The sequence below is a fragment of the Hetaerina americana genome, unplaced genomic scaffold (genome assembly GCF_022747635.1).
Source record: "Hetaerina americana unplaced genomic scaffold, ioHetAmer1.1.p SCAF_3, whole genome shotgun sequence".
Lineage (NCBI taxonomy): Eukaryota > Metazoa > Arthropoda > Insecta > Odonata > Calopterygidae > Hetaerina > Hetaerina americana.
This window is the reverse complement of record NW_027286874.1, coordinates 86,874,796-86,895,710: the sequence shown is the minus strand read 5'-3', so window position 1 is coordinate 86,895,710 and position 20,915 is coordinate 86,874,796. Positions and strand designations below refer to the sequence as shown.

The following is a 20,915-nucleotide window of genomic DNA, read 5'->3' as shown; positions in this document are numbered from 1 at the left end:
AAAGCTAATTTCATTTTTAATTAAAAATGAATTATTTAGTGTAAGAGAAAAATTGGGGGCCTGTGACGATAAAGAAGTTATTTCAGTTATTTCCAGAAACGTTATTTTACGTTTATAGATATGTAAAACTATTTGTATGAAGTGGTATAAAATATAATTATATATTATCATCAATAAATGCATTACAAAAGTCAAAGGAAATTGATTATTTACCTACACATTACCGTGTCTATGTGCGCCTCGCATTCTAATTTGGCGGTACACTGGCGCAATGTGAAAAAGATGAAGTTCTGTTATGATAACAGACAACTCCACTGCGCAATAGCAGCAGAAAAATGTCATGGCTGTGGGGGTCAGAACGCTGGCTTCTTCGCCAGCGAAAAAGTCTCGTTACAATGTTAAGGTACGTTTTCTCCTAGGTATTTATGTATAAAGTTGATATTGAACTGTTTATATATCAATAGCTTATTTGAACGAAGTGGGTAAAGTCCATATTTTTAAATTTCCTAATGTCTTATATTTTCTTATAGGTCTTGTGCCCCCAGCAAAAGTCATAACATCGAGGATGGATGCAATTCATCGGTTTAGAAAAAAATCTTTTTTACTTACTTTTATGTTTTGCGTAACTGTATTTTGTCTTTCTTACAAATTCAACTACTGCTTGACCAAAGACTTAAGATTTTCAAGATTTAAGGACAAATCTACGCTCGTCTTACTCGAAAAGAACGCAAGTTTCAAATCAAGAGGAATGAGTGAAGACCACTATGATACAACCACTAGAAGTCCAAAGCCTTGTTCCCTTAAGAAAAAGGAACCACTAAGTGAAGTGAAGTTGGACCTTAGCTGGAAGGAAGAAATTCCGTTGACTGCTCAACGTTCTCCGAAATATCGTTTTTTAAGACAGCAAGGGTTGAAAGCGACTAGGAAACTGCCCGATGCATTGATTATAGGTGTTAAAAAAGGAGGTACTCGTGCTCTTTTGGAATTTATTAGAGTTCACCCCGATGTTCGTGCTGCTGGTTCAGAAATCCACTTTTTCGACCGCTTCTACAAAAAAGGATTCGAATGGTACAGGTAGGTGTTTTGGTTATTTTCCCCCAGTTTTTTTTAGTTTAAACAAATTTAGGCATGCCCACTATTAGAGATGTTTTTTTTGTTTTCCCGGTTTCTGTGAGTGCTGCTGTATGTTCATAAGTACTTCATAATTAATATATAACATTAGAAAATTGTAGTATTAAGTTCACCTGGAAGTAATACGAGCGTATTGCTGTCAATGTGTGCTACTTACAATGTTAAACAATGGCAATTGAATTGAAAAGTTAATGCGCACGCATTTCTCCTGGCCGTGTTACCGCGACGGTAGGGTATCGGCTATCGCATGTCCGAGAAGAACTTCATTTTTATGATAGATTATCTGCAAAATACGACAAGAGTGAATTGAAATTGTTAAATTCTATCTGTTAAAAGAGCGAATACGTAATTTATGGCAGTGTTATCCGTGTGCGACAAACATCGGGGAGTACTGCCGGTTGTTTTCTTCTTTCTTCTTCGTTTACTGTGTAACAGTATGCGCTATTTGTGCATCAGCATCTTAGTCAACCCAAAGGACAACCTGATAGTTCTGTTAAGAGTACTACAGTAATTTCAGCTATCGACAAATTTCACAGTTGATTTCAGATTGGTAGATTTTTTTAAATATTGCACTGAACAAGAAGTTGATACCTGCTGGACAAGTTTAATATTAATGATTTCCAGTGTTGAATTAAGGATATATTTCCAGGGTAATTTTTTTCTTCAGCGAATAAGAAGCATTGAATTCTTGAACTGTCAATTGATTCTCTGAAGTCAATAGGCAATGGACTAGTCATTATTCTAAGTTAAACATATAAATGTCATATATTTGATTATGAGAATATTACCTTCGGAAATTCACTTAATACTCAGAAGTGTTTTAGTGCAATTCAGTTAGATTGAGTATTAACGTTTCTGTGACGAATCATCATTTTGGGAAGTGCCTCAAGGCAAGCATTACTTATTTCTAGTAGTTTTTCATGCATGTGCTGTAAAACTTGAAAAGTACTAAGCATTGCTTTCATGAATTAATCGTTTATTACCCGGAAAATCTATATTTTCAGACATCATATGCCTCCCACACTTGAAGGGCAGGTGACAATGGAGAAAACGCCTAGTTATTTTGTTACTAGGGAAGTACCGCAGCGTGTTCGTCGCATGAATCCTAAGGCGAAACTTCTCATCGTTGTGAGAGATCCTGTGACACGTGCAATTTCAGACTACACCCAAGCTGCAAGGTACGTGTGCAATAAAATTCATCTCCTTGGCATTGCATTTTGTAACAAATTTGAAATGTTGTGTAATAAGTTATCGTTGACAGAATACAATTGAATGAATATGCTACTTAAAGGCTAATATGATTTCTAGTTTTCATTGTCTGGATAGTGGTGTGGCCAAGTCATTAGAGAAACAGGTTAGGAAAGAACGGTATTACTTTAGAAAGGCTATAAATATGCATAGCATATTTAAGAATGGTTTGAATCTGATTTCTCATGTAGACAAATCAATTTAAGATAAGAGAAATTATTTCTTTCTGGGTAGTTAAGTTAAGTTTACATAGCTGAATACCTCTCTCTTTCTCATACACTGTTACCATTGATCTTATTTGTGAAGACTTTGAAAACTACAGGATATTCTTAATATTAAAAATGGTTTAACCGATGCATCCATTGTAGTTGCTGAGATAATGTACATCATAGTCATTATTTTCTATTTTCTCTAAGTAATCTTTTGCTTGGCCATTTCTGAATGAGTAAGCGTTAAAGAAATTTGTTTTTGTGAATTGGAAAACCTTATTGAGAAAATTGATATTTTGTGCCTTTTGATAAGAAAGGGACTATATTGTATAGATGGCTAGTATTTCCCTACCAAACTCTTCAGTTGAGGCCCCTTTCATTTTGCTGGCAGATAAGGGGCAGGCATTTTCTTCTTTCTAAATGATAGCTTTCCCGAAGTAGCTTTCTGTTTTTTTTGCTCTTAATGGAAAGCATTCACATCAATCTGGCTATCTCTATTTATTTTGTTCCAAAATCTATTTTTGAAGTGCCAATAGGAATTTTTTAAATGTTTATCAATTCTTCAATTGATGTCCTGAATTGCTTAGCATTGTCATTGTTCAGGGTTAAAGTAAGTGACCCCAGTGTACGATTATAACCCTTGGTCTGTCCTAATATTTTATTACATTGGCCAGAAAAGGCATTTTTATGTTTTATTCAAGTTGTTTTACTTTTTATTTCCTTTAATTTGTAATTGCCCTTATATCAGGTGCAAGTATTGTGTTTCTCGAAATTAAAACAAATCGAGGCTTTATGTAAACCATCTATGAGGTCTGAAGAAACTGTAGACTAGTACCTTATAAGTACGGAGCACATTGATTTTTCCCTTAGGAAATTTTTTATTTGCATGGCTACATGAGCCTTCCTATCCCTAAAAATGAGGCTTTTTCAGGCCACTCGAACACAGATACAAAATTCATCTTTTATAAGTTCCTTTACTACCCTAAATTTAGTTTTGGAGAAGTAAGTGTACTAACGATATTTTGCATGTCTTGTCTCTGACAGCCCCTGAACTCAGATCCCCTTGCATAAAATGTGTGACGTTGGAAATTAGGTACTTTATAATATCCAAATACATTGCAGCTGATGGCCTTATTACATCTAGGAAATGCTCCAGGGACTCATTGTGACCAAATAAGTATGTGTGTTAAGGAATTTGAGACTGCCTAATCATAGTATTTATTTAAGTTCAGTGTGAAAAAATACTACTATAAGATTGACAGACTTTTCCATCAGTTGGAGGGAATCAAGCTTGCGAGCAAGTTCATTGTTGAAATGGCTAACCAAGTTGATTTTCAATGCAACAATTTCAGAGTGTAAAAATCATTCGACTTGACTGGGATTCGAATCTGGATCCCTCGATGACCGGCGGAGTGCTTTAGCTAGTTAAGCTATAGAGACGTCCTCTTAAACTATAAAATTTTGGGGGCTTTTGATTTCTTGGAACTTGGCAAGTTGATTTTACTCACTATACCTCTACAGTAAGTTCATTTTGAAAGAAGGCACCTAGTGACAGATAGTGGATTGTTATATCATGTTCTGATGTGTGCGTTTTCCAGCAAGAAGAGAAGCATGAGGAAATTTGAAGAATTGGCATTCCTTAACGGAAGCATGGGATCAAATGGAGGTGGTGGCCTAGTGGACACTTCATGGGGTCCCGTGAAAATTGGGGTTTACGCACGACACTTGGAGCGCTGGCTTCACAGCTTCCCCCTGTCACAGCTACTTTTTGTGAGCGGTGAGAGATTGGTGGTTGATCCAGCTGCTGAAATTGCAAGAGTACAGGTAATCTTTTTTTTTTTGTGTGCTGGTCGACCCCATGTAAAAGTATATTACTGTTTTCACAGTCATAAGGGTCTAGGGTTGAAATTGTTGGTAAAAGAATTTTTTTCTTTCATCCACTGAATTCCTGCTCAAAATATGTATCATCTGTTGCTTCTGATTAAGAATGGACTAATGCTGAATACCATTTTATCTGCACTCAGGCAAAATTTCTGAATTATCGAAATTGAAAATTTCAATGTGAAATGTGGTTGAAAATTAATTCTCAAAAGACCCACAGAAGTTGCTGTTGTAAATAATTGGTGGTGCAAGGGCTATTTTCGCTATTTTAGGCCGATTATATTTGTATTTATTCTTCATCAAACTATTGCATGCTGAATGGAAAAAAAGAAGGTATTATGTGACACATTTGTTGTCTTTTCATAGACATTCCTTAAAATACAAAAGTCTAGGAACATTTTTTGCAATATTTTTCAAAATGCTAATTTTTTTGTTATTTTATGTAGTCTAATGCTCTTTGAATAGGAACTGAATGTAATGACAAAATACAAAGATTGAGGTATTTTTTTACATTTCTTCTTCATTTAGTTGCCAAGTAATAATCTGCTTGTGCTCCATTGCACCCATAATTCACTCTACTGTAACCAGTTTTCCTCAAAACCTTTGTGTATCATTGGTTTTCCCAGGTACCACATGTCATAAGTCACTCCCATTACAGTAGGAAGTGAACTTTGACCTTTAAAGTTGGCGAGTGACTCATCAGGCCTCCCCCTACTAAGTGGTGAATGGAAGTGATTATCTCTGATCAAAAACCTGTAATTTCCTTTTTAAAAATGTATCATGCAGAAGAATATATTTTGCTTTAATCGTTTAAAAATACAGCAAAGGAAGTTATAAATGTTCTTTTAAATTTAATATTAAACATTCTTGGGCACAGGCATGTCATAGCGTACACACTCAACTATATGCATGCATGCATACAACAATTTAAGTATACATGTAAGAGATTATACACATTTAGAGCTTAATATTTAGACATAAAGATTATTCCTATACACATATTATGAGCTTTCCTCAAAATTTCAGTGATGAAAATTGCTTTTTAAATTTATTTTTGCAGCCATCATACTGTGCCAAATAATGTTAAATAAGACAGGTGAGATTTTAAATAAAATTTGAAAGTTGTCATGAGATAGGTTTTGTTTTTCTTTACACTGGCATACGAGGGGGGTTCAATAAGTACCCGTGTTAGAAATCAAGAAACCATTTTTTCAAAAATATTTTTTTTATTTTTCAACATAGTCCCTTTTTAGATAGATACACTTCTCCCAACGTTCCAGCCATTTTTTTAACCCCTCCAAAAAATAGGATTTGTCGAACTCTCCAAAATATGCCTCTGTCTCGGCGATAACTACCTCATTTGAGCTAAATTTTTTTCCTGCGAGCCATTTCTTCATGTTAGGGAATAAGAAAAAGTCGCAGGGAGCCAGATCGGGTGAATACAGGGGGTGCGGCAGCAATTCATTGAGTAGTTCATGCAGTTTGGCGGCCAGTTAGAAGTTGGCAGCCCGATCAGCTTGTTGCCCACCGTGAGCAATCGTGGCACCCCTCGGGCCGACAATTTTTTCATCGCCAACTTATCATGTAAAATAATAATTGCCATTCCGGTCGACACACCCATGGCCTCTGCTATTTCCTGCACTTTTGTTCGTCTATCAGCGAGAATCATGTCGTGGACTTTTTGAATGATTTCCTCGGTCTGCCGGGCGTCCTGGTCGCTTCTCATCAAAAACAGATATTTGCCATGTTTAAATTCGTTGAACCAATATCTAACTGTGGTCATAGATGGCGAAGTGTCCCCATAAACAGCATCCAACTTTGCTTTTATCTCCTCTCATTTCTTCCCATCCAAAAACAAAAAGCGAATTACAATACTGCTCTTTTTCCATCTTAGCGAAAATCACGAAACACGTCTTACTCGAATGGCTGCCAAATCCAAACTAACCTTTAAATCAGTCTGAAATTTGTTTCACCTCAGGTTTGATAGGTGGCAGCACATGATGATAACATAAACTTCCCTCAGGAATGCCCTTTGTTCTCAAACACGGGTACATATTGAACCGCCCTCATAGTGGCCTTACTGAGAAGTAGGTACTTACTAGGTTTCTTGCTAGATTTTTTCATATTTATTTTGTTTATTGACAATCACCATTTACAATGCAATAATTTCATAGTGTAAAAATCATTCACCTTGAAGGCGAATGATTTTTACACTCTGAAATTATTGCATTGAAATGCATATTAGTGGATGACTCCGTTAAAAGTTACTGTTGCGGCATCTCCCGCAGTTTCATTGGAATTAATCACAATTTTCTCTTTGTCTTCTGTCATAAATTTAACTTTATTTAGTCCAGTGTCCAGTGTATTTTTGTTTGTTATGCATTCAATTTTATATCCGATTGAAATTAAATATGTAAAACAAAAGTGCACAGGCTCACTGAAGAATCAAAATACAAATGACCCCTCAAGAGCACACTTAACTTAGGGTCACGTAAGTCACTTGAAGTAATTAATTGTGCTTCACTTGAAGAATCATGATGTTTTAGTGGTTAAAATAAATGAGCATGGATGAAAAAAAATCCTACTGAGAAAACACTTCTGCAAGTGGATATCATGGTGAAAAATTGACAAGGTTATGGTTATCCATGTGTGTTTATTTGTTTTTTGTGAATTGAATAGGATTTCCTCAGCCTGAAGCGTGTCATCACAGAGAAACACTTTTACTTCAATGCAACCAAGGGCTTCCCATGCTTGATGAAATCAGAGGGCAGTCCGAGTCCCCATTGCCTTGGGAAGACGAAAGGCCGAAGCCATCCACACATAGATCCTGTGGCCGTAAGCCGTCTGCGAGAATTTTACCGTCCCTTTAATGCTCGCTTTTACCAGCTCACAGGTATCAATTTTGGGTGGCCTTAGTTGTGATCCATTCTGATACAGCCGACTTTCCTACTCTTTGTATATACTGGGCAATCTGATCCACTTTTTCCATTGCTTTGTATATTACTCTGTGTATATACTGGGATCCGTTTTTTTCATTGCTTTGGGCATTATTCCTTAATCAGTGGTCGAGTGGTTTACTATGGTATGTAAGTGATATGAAGGCCATCCCTTAAAATATGTATCCTGATTGATATGCTCACAAACATAGGTTGACTGAAAGATAGGTCCTTCTACAAGATGAATGGGATGAGTATGAAAATTTCTTACCCATGAACATGAATTGGAATCTGTATTTGACAGTTTGATTCTTAAAGCGTGTTCAACTTTACTGAAGATTGTTTTTGTGGGGGCATTTCAAAAAACTGTCTGAGAGTACTTTTATTTTTTATCTATAATAATCCAGCTATGAGTATTACTTAACTGGGTTATTTATTGCTGAAAGACATGGATTTGATAATGATTTTGTATATTTATTTATTTATTTTGCTTTAGTCCAAAAACAGCACTTTTTGGCCTTTATATCGGACTATCAACAATGATAGCAATAGACACGATTACAAACACCCAAGCCCTAAGTGGAGGAAAACCCACCCAGGCGGGAATCGAACCCACGACCCTTGGAATGGCAGACAAGGATGTTACTGCGTCACCAACGGGGCCGGCAAAAAGTGTTTTTACAAAATTTAGTGTTGTGATCTGTATTTATTTTATTTACATAATAGCTATTTATTTTTTTTGTACATATGTACAACATGTATGCATGTGCTCTTTTTGAAGTGTGAAAATTATTTATAAGTAAGTGATTGAATGTTTGAAGTCTAAGTGGGAATTGGCAATGATTCCCTTCATGATAAGTGGACATTGCCCAAAGGAACAATATTTTTAACCTAGGTTGTAGAAAATTACCATATAATAGACTTTTGTGAAACTGAACACATTACAATTTTTAGACTGCACAAAAGCTAGCTTTCATCTCTAAAGAATCATGTACTTAAGTGTATACTCTCGTGTTGTATGGAGTTATAGACCTCTTGCACTAGCTGCTATTAAGTTGTGTATTTAATAGGTTCTTCCGAGTCATTGAGATTGACCCCTTTGATTGCTGTCATGTTGGTAACAATTCAATTTAATGCTTTAGGTATCATTTCCTTTTCGGTGAAGTCATTATTGATTAGTTCATGTTGCCACACTACCTTTTAGGACCTCCAAAACTATTGGCTACAACCATTTCAAAATTTTAGTTCATGAACTTCCTCCCCTTTCTTAATGAATATTTAAGATGTTGATTTCTCTTTCATTAATTGTATTCATGGCATGCAGCCCGCTGTTACATTCATACTGTGGTTTGGCACACTGCAGACTGTTCTTCAAATAAATGAGGCATCAGTAGTTTTACGTAATTAGTGTTACAAATGGGGAATCCTATAAATATGCTGGTATCTAATTCTAGTCTTCTCATGGCGTTTATTGCTCGAAAAAATTTTGAAATGTAAATGTAACCATCTCCTGTATTAATGTAAGATAATTTATTCGTTTTGTTAAATGGTACAACCATATCAAATGTCATCGAGATAAATAGTACAATATATAATTTCACATGGACCAGAGCCTTAAAGATATATAAACTAAATCCAGGCATGATTCCATACTATAAACGGCTTTACTCAATTTATTGCAGATATAGCTGATGTGGCGTTCCAGTTTAGTTTTGTATCAATACCAAGTCCCTGTATTTTAGCTGTTTCAATTTCAGTTATTTTTGCTTTAAGACTGGGTACAATATCAGCATTTTAATGTAAATGATTGGTATTAAAACCATTTCTTAGTCTGTCTTTGGGCATCACTAGATAGTGCCATACTCTCTTTTTCGATTTTTACATTTTTGTACCAAAATTGTGTCATCTGCATATAAAATTGATTTAATTTTCATATTATAAGGCAAATCATTAATCATCATGATGAACAGTATTGGGACAAAAACAGAGCCCTGCGGGATACCACATTTTACTATAAAAGCAGTAGGTTGACGGCCATTAGTTTTAACCAATTGGTGACAATCTGCCTGATATGACTTAATTAGTTTCAATTCAACTCCCTTGACCCCGTAATATTCTAGCTTTGAAAGTATTATGGAGCGATTTACACAATGGAAAGCCTTACTAAGATCACATAGTGTCACAGATACTTATTCCCTGTCTTCAAATGCATTTATGATGTAATTTACAATCAGCCATAATTGTGTACTTCCCAGTTCGGAATCCATAATGTAATTTAGAAAACAGATTATTTGACTAAAAAAATCACATATTTGTTCCCACATGATAGCCTCAAAAATCTTACTAAAAACAGGGACGATGGAATTGGGGTGACAGTTTGTCAAATGATCTTGGTCAGCTTTTGTTAGGACAGGCACTGTTTTGGAATATTTTAGAGCTTTCTGGAAATCTTCTGTCTCAAAACGGGATTTGATTTACATAGCTAATGGTTCTGCAGCAAACACAATGATGTCCTTGATTAGAGAATTAGACAGGCCATAGATGTCCTTAATGTTGGAATTTAAAAATGTTACAGTCGATACGATATCAAATGAGCTAACTAAATTCCATTTAAAATTTAAATTATTTGGAAGAAGATTTTGCAGTATATTGCCAATATTGGCAGTGCCAATTTTTGAGAAAACTTATTTTCAACAGCTTTAAAAAAAGTTGTTTGTTGTATCTAGAGTGAGATAAAAATTTACTGTTGCATTACCACAACCAAATCCTCATTGTTCACTCTCCATGCTGCATTTCTTTCTCCATCATTTCAAATAAGGTCTTAATAAGCTTTACTCTTGTACTTGTATTTCATGTAAGGCTCATTGTCATGCAGACTCTCACTAGTTTTGTAGGAGTGATAGCAACAAAGAAAATCTGTACTTATTTTGATTTTAAGAGCTAATAACTCCTCAGTATACCAAAAATTATTTGTTCTTTGGTTAAGGTTATTGATAAGTAATTTATAGGAAAGCAATATTCCAAAATTTCTATGGAGTTACCTAAAAACTTGGAAAACTAAGTTGCTCAACTGATCCTGTACAAATACCATGCCAATTGATACAAGATAAAAGCAATTTGAATCTCTCCAAACCTTCAACTGTTATGGTTTTACTTCTATTTGGATATTTTTTTATTTATTTGAGTCGTCAAAGTAAAGCTTATACTTAAATGATGAGACAGGAGGTGGTCAAAACTCCAAATAGTAGTTGGAAGTTCTTACCAGAAAGATTTCTCATTAAAATTAAATGAGAATAATCTTTTAAAGTCTTTCTTTGTAATAGATCTTTAAAGGATGTAAAAGTTATGTTTACTCAGTCAGGTTCCCCTTGCCAAAGCTATGATATGATATTTACATTGCATTTTACTTCCCTGATGCAAGCTTGTCCTGTGATAATTGTTAAATTACTTCATAATTTTGATTGCAGAATTCTTTTGCACCAATAAAGAAATATATGTATAATTGGCACATTATAAACTTAATGTGTGTGCATGTATTAAGTTTATATACGAGGGTCATCCGGAAAGTAGTACCCGTTCGTGAAATAAAGACACAAAAGTAAATATTAACAAACATAAAAAATTTTATTTGAAAGAGGATACTTTAAACTACTTCTCAACATAATCTCCAAGCAAATTAAGGCATTTGTCATAACGTGTGACAAGTTTCTGTATTCCTGCTGCATAGTCCTTCGCCGCCAGCTCATTGAGATACGCGAGGGACCCATCTTGCACAAATTTTTGCATAATGCAGATGGTGTTTAACAATTTCATGAACAATTGTTCGAGAAACATTGGGAAAATGCTCACAGATGTCATCAATTGTGACGCGCCGATCGTTCCTCACGAATTCGTCAACTGAGCTCACCAGTTGGTCTGTAATGACAGACGATCTCCCCGAACGCTCATCGTCGTGTGTGTTCCCCCTCCCCATGTTGAAGTTGCGACACCACCGCCGAACAAACGACTCGTCCATTACATTGTCTCCATACACCTCCTTTAATTGGCGATGAATATCACATGGGCGAACGTTTCTTGCATTGAGGAATTTAATCACTGCCCTCACTTCACAACTGGCGGCGTTCTCAATTTTTTTAAACATTGTAAACATTCACAGAAACAACACAGGCAATGCTAGCGTCACGCAACTTGGCTCAGAGAAGGCAGACAAGCCACTGAAGCTATCTGACCTCATCCAGCGGCTACTCGCGTCGTCAGCACTTCATGCGGCACGAACGGGTACTACTTTCCGGATGACCCTCGTATGTGAAAAAAATCAAGGCTGAACTCCAAAATGTCGCATAAACAAGGTGAATTCAGCAGAGGGATATTAAATATTATATTTGACCACTCCCAGGGGTTTCTGGAATGTAACTGCAGGTTTTGAGAATCAGGCTTGACCCGTACATTAACCATATATTTTGGGCAAGCATTCTCCAATACCTGACAGCAGACTCTATATCCAAATAACATTCTTTTAGGGTGAAGCAATGCACATAATTTAAACCTTGTTTATTTATCTCCAAAGCTTAAATGCAGAATGGTTACAGTTAAAAATATTGCGCAAATGTTTTGTGGTGTACAGCACTGTGCTGGTACAGTGTGTCAGTTTTTGATATGTCATAGAGTTAGAATGCCCTTCTGTCTGTGAGTGTGTGTATTATGTATGTGCGTGGGCGAGGGGAGTGATGCCATGCGATGTATGCTCATCTCGTAGGACTTGATATTTTACTCCTTTTTAGAAAATTGAGAAAAAAATCATAAGTGATTTTGGTTGCATCTGTTGCGTTCTCAACTACATTTGAAAGGTCCTGACGTTTGAATTCATTTTTGGAAGAATGAACAAAGATAAATTTTCTGGTGTTTTTGAAGGGATAATTTCACACTTGATGTGGCAATTGTCAATGCTCCATGGTTGGAAGTATTGGGACATTGTTAAGCCTGATGTGTCTTAACATGAATCACTGCCACAATAATATAATGGAATGGTAATTTTGAAAAAAAAAACATTCTCAGAATTTTCACAGTCAGTAAGACTCCCAATTTTAAAATGTGTTATATTACAACTCTCACTTAATTGATGACGTATGTATTAAGTGTCGGTAGCTGAACTTGTGAATGTATTCAAACCTTTTATGTAAAATGATGGAGATTGGTCCAGTGGTATTCATGCAGGAACTGTCTTTGGCATGATTCCAGTCCTTGCTTTGGCATTTTCAAGGCTCTCTCCTTCCGTTGGCTTTCAAACAAGTGTAGTCTTAATTTTTTTAGCTTGCCAGAACCAATTTTTCTTTCATTTTCTCCATTTAATATTTTTTGGAGAGATTTGAAATATTGAGTTCAAAATCTTCTTGCTCAATTAATGCTGGAATGATTGCCTATTTATTTGCTTCTTGCTCATTTCTATATTATGCACATTTCTTTAAATCTAAGGTGTATTATATCCTTCAGATATTTTACACATTCATTTCTCTCAAGACCCTATCACCTATAATTTATTTATAACTTATAATATATTGATCTCTTCAGCTTTTAATTGGTCTCTTTCGACCCTTTTTGGTATCTTCTATAAGTAATTATGACATTATATGATGCAATGACTGGTTGTTTGAAATTTTTTTGTGTTTTAACTCTTTCATGCACTTAAATATCAATCCATTTGAACTGTTACCTCATGTTTCACAGTTACGAATGCATTCGCATTACTTAATCCAGTATCAAACACTAAAATATTGAGTGAGCTCACCTAGTGGTCTAAAAATCCTGCATGGTTGTCATGCTATACTGTCCGATGATGGATTTTTTGTGCAAAATTACCTAATTATTCATTCTCCTTAAGACCAGAGTACTACTGCTTACCATGTACTTTCATATTAAAAATGATAATGTGAGTGTTTTGTGGTCTTTTGATATCCATGAGTTGGGATGGCCTATTTCAGATGATCTACATATATATTTCTTTTAGATGTCCTTACTAATGCTGTTAGAACATGTTGTCACTGACTTTTAAAGACTCAGAAAGAGTAATTAAAACCATGTGTCAGTGTATTAATCCTGATAATTCTGCATTCATGAGTGTGTGACATTGCTGACATTAAATTATTTCAGTTGTGAAATTGTCCATTGAAATTAAAGATATATTGGCAAATTCACCAGGGCTTTAGTTCTCTGATGTATTTTGAATATTATTGTTTTCAATGATTCTAATATTGAAGTACATTAAAATCTTTGTATTATGTATGTATCTCTTCACATATAAGATCGCTCATATTATATTTAGTCCATTGATATGCTTCAGGAAAAAATGTCATCTTTTATAAGTTATCACTATAAAGAGGTTTTACTATGTAATTTTGCATTATTTAAAAAGGTTGTATTTGTTTTTCTTTGCCAGCCAAATTTTCTTGTGTTATAATTTTGCATCGATATGGACATGTAATTTTATACATTCATTTATCCTTAAAATATTCTCTACTCCTTTGGGGGAAAATCTTTAGAGAGAAGAAAATGTGTTGTTTTTTGTTCCATTTAAATGCTTTTTGGTGAAAATATGCCAAAGATACCTCCATATTCTTCTTATTTTTTCTTTGCTTAAAATTTTGTGCCTCAGCATTGGATGCTTTTCTGAAAATTTTCTCTTCTTCAAATTAATTAGACTTTCACTATGTCCTGTAAGCCATGGGTATGTAGGCAATATTTTTAATTAGAATCCATTATTTTTTTCTGTAAATTATCCTGCCAATGTCATGGAATTTTCTGTGCATGTAAGTGCTTAATTCTAAGATATGGAAGAAATGCTTTTATTTTGATTTTATTTCAAAACTATTTTTATCTTATCCTCACTATATTTATTTCCTATGTCAACGATAATTTAATGGGGAAATTAAATCCTTGGACCAGTGTTCTGTAATTGGACCTATATACTCATATTTTCATATTATGAGTAGGATAGCTGTGATCATTTTTTCTTGAGAGATTGTCATTATCATCATGTAGCTTCATATGTTAAAGTTTTTGTGTGGATGATTGGACTAAAAATTTTTATTTTTACCTACCAGTACTATTCAGCTTTTCAATACGTTTCTCTAAAAGCTTGGAAGTGTTATGGCTCCAGTTTTTGCATTCATTATGTGTAGTTAATGAATGGTTGTTTGTTGATACCATTCATATTGGGCAAATTTTCCATTAAGTTCATCTTAGTGGATTAAAATATTAATTGTGCTAGACGGTATATATAGTGGGCATACAGTAATTCACTCTAAAATATTGTATACTAAATTCATGTATGAAGTGCCAAAAATTGCATGAGTGTTTGTAATCATTGTGGAGATTTGTCATGAGGTGTGAAGATGTGTACATAGCGACCATAATGTATATTTTGCTTGGCAATACATATGCTACAAATGCCCATTGTCATACAGCTCTATAGTGTGAAATCAGTTGATGAATAGGGAGTTTGCCTGCCGACTCTCGCTGTAGATGGGCAAGAAATGAGAAATTATTTTTTGCAATTTATTGAAACTTTTTATATGCTTAGTAATTTAAGAAATTAATATCCCATTTGCTGTTTTCAACTTTTGTCTTCTTTGGCATTTCTGTTTTTCTAATATTCTTAACTGGCTTGGGTTGTCAATGCCCAGAAATGCTTTCTTCCAGTGTCACTGTGTTCAACTTAGGCTTAGGGTCATTAACATTGTGCAAGAACTACTAATTGCACATTTTAAGTGGTACAAAAGTTACTCATATCTTAGGCTGTTGTGTGTGGTGAAGTTGGCTGGATAATGACACTGTCTACCATGAATGTAAACAGTTATATCCATACTAGTCTTAAATAGCTCAAAGATTATGTCCTGCACAAGAATACAAGCATTGTTTTAGCATTCATTAGCAATAATAATGGAAGTAACTGTCAATGGCTGTGCTATTATAAGTATGTTTTTTATTTCTCACAAGAGGAAGATGTTATATAACTGATTCGTTTGCAGGTTGTTTTTCATCTGTGATGGTGATACCTCTCTCAGTGTTTGATCTCACATTTGTTAAGTTTTGAATTTTCCATATTCCCACTATATGCATTGAATGCATTACCATTGAACTGCGACACAAATGGTTTCTATTTAAAATGTAATAATTGTTTCCTATATTTAATACCCAATAATCCATTGGTTGATTAGTTAAGCTTTAAAGCTTGAGCACTCATTTTCTGTAATTGATCTCAGCGACATTATTGTTATAGAATTGAATAATTTTAATTTATGTCTGGTGCCTGACTTTAAAAGCCCATTTTTGATTTTAGTATATTAAAAGAGTTTTGCTAGTGAAATTCATTTTATTGTCAGACTGGTTGCATTAAAATAGTTTTAGGTTTTATTGCACTATAGGTGTTAAGGTTGGTATTTTTCATGGTTGTGTTATTCCCTTCACATTGTCCTTTCCTCCCATTGGAAGATTCTTTCAGTGCAAATTGTTATCCATGCCGATAATGAATATGTATCACAATCTAGCCCAAAAGTTGGAAAACTGTTGCAATACAGTGGGAATGTATTTTTGGAATTTATATATTCAATTTTTGAATGCTAGTTAGTTTTAATGCCAATATATTTGTGATAGGCAAAGATTTCCCAGATACCTTGCTCACTAAAAATCCCTAATTTGGTAAGAGTATTCACTGTTTTTAGTGATTTTGTAAAATTTTGGCCAGAAATGGTGCATTTATGTTCTGTTTTTATATGATGCCGAATGGGTAAGACTTGACCTTATAATTTCTTCATATAGTAAGTATGCACTCTGTTTAAATGTTTGAATTGGCTCCTTGGCTTCTCATTCATGGATATTAAAACCTTTACGTGAAATAATTTCTTTATATTCTATGCCTAACCACTTTCTGGCATATCATAGTTGTTCATATCATAAACTTACAGTCAGCCTCCTCGATTGGGGCATTAACTCCTATGTATTTATACAAGTCTCTGTCATTAATGCACATTAGTGGATGACTACATTAAAGTAACTGTCATAGCATCTCTTGCAGTTTTTTGAATGTTCAGTTGACACTCATATTGATGTTATTAATGTATAATCATTGAAGAAGACTTCTTTTTGGACAAAAAAGGTATTCAAAGATCAGTGGTGTGATGAATACTCTATACAGTGAAAATATTCATTCGATGAGCCCTCTTATATGTATTATACCCTTTGGCTTATGACACCTAAGGAAAGTCACCATGGCAAGTTGTTAAAAACTGATGATAATTTCCATTCTAGTATTTCTAACACTTATATCTAACCAGTATGACACAATATCTCTTTTTATATGGCCATCAATAGGAAAATTAGTAAGGAATTAAGTTATAACTTTTTAATGTAAGGTGTTTAGTATCATGTGATTTTATCATCTCAATGTAATCACTAACATGCATGCAGTAACTTAACTGAAATATTTATTAAAAAAATTACAGAAATGGTAAGACAAATAAAAGATTCTTTTTCTCTCTAGCGCATCACTTACCTACCTCACTCTAGTTTCTGCTGCTCTTACTGTTAGTTTATTAGATTCATAAAAGTTCATTCCACCCAATGAGATCATCTTACATATTAACAATCGTGTGGTTTGGAAAAAAATTGGGGGGAGCAATAAGAATAGCTAATGTGATCTTTATGAATTTGTAACAATGGCACTGAAAAGAATGAGAAAATTGCAAATCTAGAAATTTAAACTAACAAAATTGTGTGGAATTATTTTTTGTTGAAGTAAAAAATGTGAACCATTTTCATTCTTGACTTCTTTACTCCAGAGACAGCAATCAAAGGGACAGCTTGTTCAGAATATCCTGTAGTCCAAACCCTTTTAAATTATTGCTAGTTAGTTTTGTGCCTAAGATGGTTTGCAGAATTTTCTTTCTGATGGAATAAAACCATTGATTTACTTGCATCTTTTCCTCTCACCATCATTCATATATTAACGTAAAAATATATATCCATTGCTATCATTTTTTGAAAAATTATTATTGCGATACTACTCAGCAATTTTTGGATTCAAATTACAACATACAAAGGTATTTTTCTTATCCCAATTAAGAATTAAAATATTAGCAGCTAGCCTTAGAATTCGTTGGATTCCATAAATTGTGGTTGATGTCATGCAAAAGATTCCCACTTTACCTTCATAAATTAGGCATATAGCACAATGATAGGTGTATTACCCCTTCATCACCCAAGCAATGATCTATGAATCCTCCTGTCTCCCCTGACAAAACAGTTTGCTGAGACTGGTGCTTTTTTGCTTCATTTGTCAATTTCCCCCTTTATATTCTTTTTTGTGATAATTTCATCTAAGAAAATATGATACTTGCCGTTTCATTGTTGGCCTTGCGGCAATTGTATCTTCATATGAAAGAGGGTATGGTATTAGTGTATATGTCTTTCATATATAATATCATTTCTTATGAGTGTATGCTGGTATTTCTAGTGATGCTGATACAGTTGCATACCATTTAAGTATGTATTGATAATTCTTCATTTCATTCTATACCCGGGGCTGGATTGGATGAAAATATTCAAACATCTTTCCCTAAGGGACCAAGGTTATAAATGCATAAAAAATAAAGTAAACTGTTGAAATAATGCCCATATAGTCCACCAAAAATTGATATTCTCTCCCCTCACTTATATCATGAAGCATTTTTATCACTAACATGGAACTCTGGATGTGATTTGGTATTTTGCAATGTCAATTTTAATGTAACTCTAAGTATTCTGGTCTGGTTAGTCTGAGGGTAGTGTGCTTGCTTGAATAACCCAAGGGTTACAGGTTCAAATCCTGCCATAGATGTGATAATACATTTTGACTGAATAGATTTTATTTAGTTGCATTAACACAAAGAGAGGCCGACCATCAGGTGTACCCTAGAGAATTGAAACTAGATCAAGTGAGCTGGTGAATAATGTGGCATTTCACATGAAACTGCATGCACCAATGCTTTGGCATTACTGGTTGATTCTGTAAATGATTGAAATTTATTATTTGAACTGTTTCATTCCATTTCTGGATTGTCCATTTTCAACAGTTACAAAAAGTGGGATGAAGATCTCAAATTTCATTTTTCACTATGTTGACATTCCTTTATAACATTTACTTTTATAGATATTTTTTACTGGCATGGGTAATAATTTTGTGATTTTATGCTTTATCTCACTAATTGATTCCAAGGCTTTGTTTTATACATATTTCTCTTGAATACTTACACTTAGCAGCCACTGTGTAGTATTAGTGCAGTAAAATTTTAATGCAGCCAGGGAACAATCTTGAACCAGCCCTTTTATGTAATATTTTGTATTTGATCAGTGAAAAATATAAACAGGCATGAGAGATGTTATTTATATCAATGGTTTTGTTATTGTAAATTTTGTTAACTTTTTCTATGTATTGTTTTAGCTCATTGCCATTAGAGGAAGTATTTACATGTTGTTGGCAAAATGGAATGATGATAATTAACATGTTACCTAATTATGTACTTATTTTGATGTGCCTATTTATTTAATGTAATAGTGTGTTAGACAATTTTTTACCTCAAGTGGATGATCTCTGATGGCAGATGGGGGTTTGCCACAAGTATGATTTATTATAGGCATATTGAAATATGGAATGACTTGTAAAGTATTCTTTCTCAGAAAACTGCCACTTGAGACATTTTTGGCTCCTGTGGATGTCTCTTATTTTCATAAAATCTCAATGCTGCTTCTAATGCATTGTGATCACAGTCCTATACACTGCACTCTTTTGTAATGGAAAATGTGAACATTAAACGCTAACTTTTAATAAATACATAGCAATTTTGTGAAAAAGGTCTTATTCTTTACGCTTATTGTCAACCTACTGCTACCTATTATTTTGGATAATTTCTTTTTGTCATTCATTGGTGACATTTATTTTGTCAATCAGGCATGAATATTATCAGAAGCAATCAAAGGTATTCATTCATGGTAATGCTAAAAATTAGTATTTTGCCTTTTTTTCTAGCCTCCTCATAGGATACCATGTTGTGTGAAGAATCTTCTCACTTTTATACAAGTTAAATGAGTAATGAATGGTAAGTGATATTTTCTGTTAAAAAATATAGAGATTATAGACTATCCTTGATAAAGTTTCTTTGACTTTACTTCTTGATTGAAAAAACTAACTTGCTCTAACCATTTGGCTTAATTTTATTATTCTTCTCATCTTATTTTCAGTGTTGGAAATTTAGTATAACCTTGAGTTAATTAAATTCTCTGTCACACCATTGCCCTTTTCTTAATTTTAATTAATTTTAGGGATTTGTGTGTAGGAGTGCCCACGGTGTGTAGGGGCTTTTGTCACCATCAGCATCATTAAAATTTTAGGGGGAGGGATTTTTACAAATATTTAGTGAAGTTCTGAAATATAAGATATTTTGAGGCACTTGTAACATTCTGCAATAAAGGACATTTTTTGCCGCTTCTATCTTTCCATCACTCCTCTCTGACCACAAATTTCTTCCATACATTTTACCACCACCTCTGATTTCTTAACGTCCCCCCACCTCTCCCTCAGAATTACTACAATTTTACTTCATATTGGTCACTGGTTCCCACGAAATAATCAATTCTGTTTGTGCACCGACTCACTCCCACCCATCACACGGTGTCTATATACTTATACCCCATATGTATCTTATTAGAAATTTGTATCTGATGATGGCGTATCAAAATGAAACACACAGTACCAAACCAAATAAGTTCTGTGGAAAAGTACGTTCTCTCTTTCATAAGATGAGTGTTCAAAACTTCCACAATGTGAAGCCTGACCTTATGAGGTTAATTCTCTTGTATGCATTAAATAGTTTGAAGTATTCCCAGGAAGTGGCCTACCTTGTTGTTTACTGGTAAAGAGTCCCCTACATCTTTCCAAGACAAAAGTAAGCTGCTTGTGCTCCTATTTAATTGCCTGAACACTTGCATAAATAGTATAATTGGATGTTACCTCAAGATTTAGTTCACAATTAACAGTTAACAATGAATTTATTGGCCAAAGGTGCATTTGGACTTTGAATTAAAATTAGAAATACCTCCACATAAGAGTATACTTTAAAGAACAAAAAAGTGTCTCAGCTGCTGTTTTTTATTGTTGGTCCAATAACTGAAAAAGAGAAATCCATTACCTACACTGTCACACAAGCCATAAAAAGTATGTTGGAACTCACAAGAGGCCAGAAAAAGATAAAGGGATATGTGCATTTTCTATTTGACAAGCACAATGCTGATATATGGAGGTTAATATCTCTACACTCCTTCATATTTGTCCATGGCAGAGTGTTACAAGTGCTTCCAAATCCAAGTTTTTCCATCTAAAATCAAGATCAGTGCCCTCAGTTCATCAGAAACAGCCCGGAAAGCAGTCCTTACTGCTAAATGCCAGATCGGAGAATTAAAATTGTGGTATGCTAACCATGAT

General features: G+C 34.3%; 1 protein-coding gene across 1 annotated transcript; it reads left to right on the top strand.

The window, feature by feature from the left end:
* The first annotated feature begins 337 nt into the window (after window positions 1–337).
* Hs3st-B (Heparan sulfate 3-O sulfotransferase-B) lies at window positions 338–19,809 on the top strand. Its single transcript, XM_071587967.1, has 7 exons — window positions 338–403; window positions 531–1,074; window positions 2,136–2,309; window positions 4,187–4,412; window positions 7,149–7,362; window positions 19,464–19,533; window positions 19,757–19,809. Exons 2-6 carry the CDS (start codon window positions 566–568, stop codon window positions 19,472–19,474), a joined length of 1,134 nt encoding a protein of 377 aa, XP_071444068.1. The 5' UTR covers window positions 338–403; window positions 531–565; the 3' UTR covers window positions 19,475–19,533; window positions 19,757–19,809.
* Window positions 19,810–20,915: the final 1,106 nt, after the last annotated feature.

Bases quoted from the DNA above. Each gene is read 5' to 3' on its own strand.
- Hs3st-B (XM_071587967.1), top strand. From the start codon at position 566: ATGGATGCAATTCATCGGTTTAGAAAAAAATCTTTTTTACTTACTTTT. The intron at 2,310-4,186 runs GTACGTGTGCAA...TGCGTTTTCCAG, and splicing joins GACTACACCCAAGCTGCAAG to CAAGAAGAGAAGCATGAGGA. The intron at 4,413-7,148 runs GTAATCTTTTTT...TGAATTGAATAG, and splicing joins CTGAAATTGCAAGAGTACAG to GATTTCCTCAGCCTGAAGCG.